The sequence below is a fragment of the Mustela nigripes genome, chromosome 1 (assembly GCF_022355385.1).
Source record: "Mustela nigripes isolate SB6536 chromosome 1, MUSNIG.SB6536, whole genome shotgun sequence".
Lineage (NCBI taxonomy): Eukaryota > Metazoa > Chordata > Mammalia > Carnivora > Mustelidae > Mustela > Mustela nigripes.
Genome location: NC_081557.1, coordinates 67,145,737 through 67,152,481, shown reverse-complemented (window position 1 = coordinate 67,152,481; position 6,745 = coordinate 67,145,737). Strand labels below are relative to the sequence as shown.

The 6,745-nt window shown below is 37.6% G+C and overlaps 1 protein-coding gene across 2 annotated transcripts in view; it reads left to right on the top strand.

The window, feature by feature from the left end:
* Positions 1–6,323, top strand: part of SLC36A4 (solute carrier family 36 member 4) — a 54,901-nt gene extending 48,578 nt beyond the window's left edge. For both annotated transcript variants that reach the window (XM_059412539.1, XM_059412547.1), the window contains one exon: positions 2,133–6,323. In XM_059412539.1, coding sequence (XP_059268522.1) covers positions 2,133–2,440 — 308 coding nt within the window. In that variant the 3' untranslated portion in view covers positions 2,441–6,323. The remainder of the gene's footprint in view (positions 1–2,132) is intronic.
* The last annotated feature ends 422 nt before the right edge of the window (positions 6,324–6,745 follow it).

Below are 6,745 nucleotides of genomic sequence, written 5' to 3'. Positions count from 1 at the left end.
TACTGGAGGAGATTATGCTGAGTGAAATAAGTCAAGCAGAGAGAGTCAATTATCATATGGTTTCAGTTACTTGTGGAGCATAAGGAATAACACAGAGGACATTGGGAGATGGAGAGGAGAAGTGAGTTGGGGAAATTGGAGGGGGAGACAAACCATGAGAGACTGTGGACTCTGAGAAACTGAGGGTTTTTGAGGGGAGAGAGGCAGGGTGTTTGGTGAGCCTGGTGGTGGGTATTAAGGAGGACACGTATTGCATGGAGCACTGGGTGCGGTGCATAAACAATCTTGGAACACTGAAAAAATTTTTAAAAATAGTTGAAGTTACTCGGCGGTATATGAGAACTATAGTTACGGTGCGCTTTGGATGAAGAGAACACAAAGCAAGGAATATCCCCTTTGTGCTTCACTGGGACGCATCGCCAGACGCTGACCTTCACTGGAATCTTCAGCTTGTGCTTCCCAATTAAAGTCAAAGCCAGCCCACATGCAGGACGAGACTGTTTTTTATCTGCCCTGGGGGCCCTTGATAAGCTTTGGGGGCAGGCTCCTGATGGATGCCTGTGTGGACAGCCAGTGGGACCATCGTGTCCATAGAGCAGGCTGTGTGACGCTGGCAGTGAGAGCAGAGGCCCAGCTGGATGTGAAGCTTGGGTATCTTCAGGCGTTCCACAGTCCTCTCCAAACACTGAGTGCAAGTTGGTAGTACTGCTGTTTAGAGTTTTGAGTTCATCAGCCTGCGTTATATTCCTTATACCTGTTCTCCAGTTAGCATTTGAATCATTCTTTCAAACTGTCTTCTTAGTAGGACTCAAAAGCTTGGGAAGATGGGTCAGACTCACAGGAATTGACTTGCTATACGGTGGCCTCTCAGAAATGGATGTTGTCCATGAAATTTGAAAGGTCCTATTTTTGTTCGGGAGTCACGATTATGGTTCCCTGGAGAAACATGTTACAAGAATGTGGCAAGCATCTGTTCAACAGGGAACCCACTTTATCAAGCATTTCCAGTTTAGAGCTGCAACTCCTTCAAAGTCAAGTGTCTTATTTAGGAAAGCTTGCCGCACTTCAGTCCTCTAGGTGTGAGGCTAGGTTTATCATTTCAAAATAATTTTTAGCGTTTTAGCTTTCAAAAGAAATTAAATAAATAACAAGTACTTCTAAGAAACCTAGTAGTTCCAGATTAATACCATACCCTCCTGGAAAGCATTGAGGCCACAAAAAGAATAGGGGAAGGAAAAAACCCATAACCTAAAAATAAAGGAGTGGAAATGGAAGAGTTCATTCCAGAGCCCAAGTTAAATTATATATACACCAGGAAAGTTCAGCAAGAGATAAAGAGGCTAGAAATGAGGAAAGCAAAAGTATGTAAACTTAGGAATAAAAAGAGAGGAATAAAGGCCCCTGAGTGGCTTAGTCAGTTGAGCGCCCAACTCTTTATTTTGGTTTGGCCCAGGTCATGATCTCAGGGTCTTGAGATCGAGTCCCACATTGGACTCCATGCTCATCTGGGAGCCTGCTTGACTTTCTTTCCCTCTGCCTCTCCCCCGCTCACACACACATGCTCACAGTCTCTCTCTCTCTCTCTCTCTCTAAAAATAAATAAAAATCTTAAAAAGAGAGGGATAAAAAAGATCAGAGGGGAGATGATAGCTTTAGGAGACAAGTTAGGGAGAGCCGATGCACGTGTCAGTGGAGTCCCCAGAGCCAGAACTGTGGTGACAGAATCCTCATCGTTTGGCGGGGGCGGGCGAGTGCATAGCTGGCATAGCTTGCCCATGAGCAGACTCTAGGGTTATTTCTGGTGGCTGCTCCAAACCCTCAGCAAGTCGATCGGTAATGTTGGAGAAAGGAATCTGAGTCTTAGTTTTCACAAACTCTCTGTTGATACCTTCAGCAAGAGAAGGGTAAGTAGGACTAAGAAAATATAAGATCAGAGCTTTTCAGAAAGCTTGCCAGTAGTTTGGAAGAAAATCGGTCAGAAGTAGTGGTACTTTTTTTTTTTTTTTTTAAATTTCATCTGGAAATAACTCAGAAAAGTTATAAAAGAGAGTAATCATACCCACTGTCTGCATTTAGTTTTCACTTAAGTATTAGGTATTTAATTAAGGATTATATGTATTTTCATTTTCTAGGTGCTGGAGCGATTCTGATTCCTCGTTTGGACATTGTGATTTCCTTTGTTGGAGCCGTGAGCAGCAGCACATTGGCCCTGATTCTACCACCTCTGGTTGAAATTCTTACATTTTCTAAGGAACACTACAATATATGGATGATCCTGAAAAATATTTCCATAGCGTTCACTGGAGTTGTTGGTTTCTTCTTAGGTACATATGTAACTGTTGAAGAAATCATTTATCCTACTCCTAAAGTTACAGCTGGCGCGCCACAAAATCCTTCTCTAAATTTGAATTCAACATGCTTTACATCTGGTTTGAAATAGTGGAAACAGAACTGTGAGTCTTCTCCTTTTCTTTTGACTCCGGAAATGATACAAATAAGAACTAGTAGAATACATTGCAGTGAGCTTATAAATAGAACCAAATTTTCTTTTCTTTTGGTACAATAATGGCATTTTAGTAGTAAACTAGAGTTCTTTACTGATAGTGGTAAATCATGACAGATTATTGGTTTTAAGTATTTGCAATAATTTCAAAATATTTAGTTTTGAAATTTTTAAAAATTAAAATGTAGAAAAATTCAAGAATAAAAAGACTTCCACTGTTCTTCATTCAATCAGAAATACTCTAACCAAGATTCTCTTTTTGACCCATGCTCCTCTTTCCCCACCCAGCTGAGGAGGGAACAGGGATCTAACAATAAGAGAATCAAAGAAGGACCTAGTTAACAGTCTTCTCACTATCTCGGTGAATATCAAAGTGTACTTTGTGTATAATGTAAAAATGTCTTAATCACGTTTTTACTAGAGAGCCAAATACTTATGATTTGTCCCTGGAAGGATGGAAACTTCATTAACCCTAATGTAAGCATCAGAAGTCTCTACAACCGGAATTATGCTGCGTGATTCTCTGATGGTCGTTGATCTGCACAACGAAAACTCTTGAGGCACTGTGTGGGGTCCCGACTCTGTGTCTCAGTCAGATGTGGAAGAGACTTTAAGGGTTATCCAGCATAATTCCCTTATTTCTTATCTAAGGAAATTCACGCCCAGAAAGGTTCAAGTAACTTGGTCAAGACCACTCAGCTTTGAGGTCAAGCAAGAGAACGTGATCTTTTGATCCCCAATCTAGGATTTTTTGTTTTTCACATCACATCCAGGAAAAAGAACAAATGAGGTCCAGTTTAGCTGTTAGTGTTGCATCTATTTAGTTATATTTTACTACTCGGAAAACCAGGGATCTTTGTACTCTGTGTGACCTGACCATAAAGATCAGAGAACTCTAGAAAACCTGTGTTACAGCCATATAAACCCCAACAAGAGAAGGAAGTTTTCTTTTGTTTGTTTTGTTTTTTAAAGAGAAACTACATGCTGGTTTAACTGCTGGCTAGTAGAAGGTACACAGTACTCTCTGGCTCGGACTCTCCGTATTAGTTCCTCCCTCTTTGGGTTTTGTATGCACCGTCTTTCTCAATAGCAGAACATAGCTATCTGACAAAATACAGGATTTGTGTATTCCTTCCAGCCCTGTGGCTTGCTTTGTTATAGCCTTTTACTGATCTGAATGGGCAGAATAAAAAAAAACTATAAAGAAATGTATGCTGAGGAAAAATCAAGGCAGTGATAGATTACTAAATCTTGAGACACTCCAGGTTTCTTCAAAAGAAATGCCTTTTATTACCCCAGATTTGTCAATCCTGGTTATTAATCAAAACAGTCTCAGTTGACTTGAAAAATGAAAAAATGTTACTTTTAAAACATGAAGAATCTTGACTTTTTAAAAAAACTCATACTTTCAAACATGTTGAACTTTTTAATCAGGCTGATGGGACTCTTATTTGTAATATATCATCAAGATCAGTGTAGTGTATGTATTCTATATTTTTATATGTAAATGTTAACTTAGTTTAAGTAATTTTTGCTTTGCATCATTAATGAGTCATCAAATACAATTCTAACAAAATATCAGAAGCTTTATTTTTGTACAAATTCATAAGAATCAAACTTTTTTTAAACATTTACATTAGATGTCACCAATAATTGTTTGTGATACTTTTATATCAAATCTGTTCTATTGAGCTTTTAGTCATACTGAGAGAATGTGGAAGAAGTTATAGGAAGAGTAATCATCATTGAAACTGTTATATAATCGTGTTTCTAAGAATAAATTAGGGTTTTTTAAAAAATGTATAACTTGGTATAAAATGACTTGAAAATCATTGTTTAATAGAAAGCACTATTATTTTGTCAGCTGTCCTCAGATATTTCTAGTCTATGCGTGAAATTTTATTTTTATACTTTGACCTGTTTATTTTCCTTATTAATTCATCAAATTCAATAAATTCTGAGTAGTTGATCATAGCAATAAATAAATTTGAGATTGAGCATGAACGAAACATTGAGTGCACTGTCAGCCAGGCTTCCTTACGCAGCGGGTACTGCATACACAGCCAGTACTTAGTCCCCTTATTCATCGACACTTTAAATATCAGAGAAAAGTGGAAATGGTGAAAGCAGGGGCTAAAACCAGTAGAGACTAGTCTTAATCCTTAACAAGAAACTGTTTAGGTATAAAGCATAAATGCGCCCTTACTTAAGAGTTTTTGATGATGTATTTTATTTGGGAAAAAAATCAGTGGCAATATTTTTCCTCTGAAAAATTTAGTTTTAATGAGTCACAACGTTTTTTTAAAGATTTTGGGAGAAGATATTTTGATGGGGCCAGCTGTTGCTTTTATTTCGGGGCCTGGAAAATGAGAACAATTGCACCCGTGAAATTTTGTGTCTGGTATCTTGGTCTGTTACATTATGGCTCGGACGACTGCCACATTTCATCTGGCACCATGAAGAGCCCTCTTCTTTGAAAGTGGATTGGGTGCCTGAGAGCCTTTTCTACCACTGACATGGGGGAAGGAAAGGAAAGCTTCATTGACCTCTGCTGACCTTTGTCCTAAGTCAGTTATCATTAGTCCCTGACCTTCAAAACCGTGTCACCAGTTTGAGTCAACTTGTCAAAACACTGGTTCTCGGATTTTTTTTTTTTTTATCAGAGGATCTTCTTTTCCCCACCTGGTCAGATCTCTCCACAATTAAATAAGAACTAGGGTTTTTCCTTGGTGAAAGACCAATTTGTATGATTTTATCGACTAAAAATAGTATATGGGATCAGCCAGTGCCACATGATGTTTTAATTCTCTCCTTGCTGGATTCTCCTTTCTTAAAACCATTTTTGCCTCTCATCTAGGCAACGCACTGAATGTTTTTATAAGCATTTTATGCAATGTACATGTTGTAAATTTCCTAACAGAGCCGAATTTCATTCAGTATTTTCAGAATAGTTACAGGAAAGCTGTCTACCTGCAAAGCACTATAAAAATATTAATGGGACAGTGAATTAAAGTTCTGCATTGGGGCCACATCTTGCTGCGGCAGACAGGTGGCCCAATGGGTATTTTCTGTTGAGGAGTACGATTTGGTAAATATACAGACCATTGATCATGTAAAATGAATTTTGTTTTTCTTTAAATGAGTGTGTTTTGTTCATTTCAGCTGTACTAGGTTCCCCCTTCCTAAGAAAATCTGAGAACTTTGATCTAAAAGGTGTAACGAGAACCTTCCTGACATTAAATGGCTGACTATAATAGTTAAGACTTTGGAAGTATTATGGATAATCTTATTTATGCCCCTAGTGCTTACTTGGCTAACCTCCTTAATAAAAGTGGTTGGTTTTCGCCTAGGAGATGAGAAAACATGCTTAAGAAATGACTGGAAATGCTATTACTCTATGATAAATGAAATGACGACTTACTCTCATTCTTGAAATGCCGTATTAAAATTAGCTAGTTCTTACGTGTGCATACACACACACACACACACACACACACCAGTAATCCATGTGAATTAGATACTAATATTAACATACCATTTAAACTGGGACCGAAAGATGATTGTTGAAAGATCACTCCCAAAATGATTACATTAGCGTTTTATTGATAACAGTTAGGAAAGTAAATGCTTATACTGTGAATAAATTAAGCTGTGGATTTTTGTGTTTTTCAAAATGATTTTGTGAGTTTGAAAACTAAAAATCATTGTACTTGAGTCAATTCTTTTTAAGTTATTTTTCTTTACACTATGGAAAAAAACCATCTTAAAGTACTGTAACTCTTCTGAATTTTCAATAAAATATAATTATTTTGCTTGCAAATGCTTTTTAAAATGAATTTGTCTTCTCAAAATGAAATGATATTGACAAATGTCATAAGCTGAAAATGGCACTGTATATTCTCATCTTAATCAGTCTATGTGGTTCTTTGTCATGTGATCTTCAGCCTTTGAAGTTGATATCATCAGCCCCTAAGATTTAAGAGGAGAGGTTGATTAAAAATGAAGGGACATAATCAAAACCGTGACCTGATCTTCCTATGGAGTAAATGCAGAATGAGCAGGCAGTCTGCAGATGTTAGGTCTGTGATTTAATTTACCACACTCTTCAGGTCAAGAATATGTATCAGTTACACTTTGATACATTTTGCTTGTGTTATGCCAACTCACCAAATCAAAGATCATAAAGATTTGTACCTTTATATCAATAATCCTTCTCTTGTGAACCTAGCCTAAGGGCATATC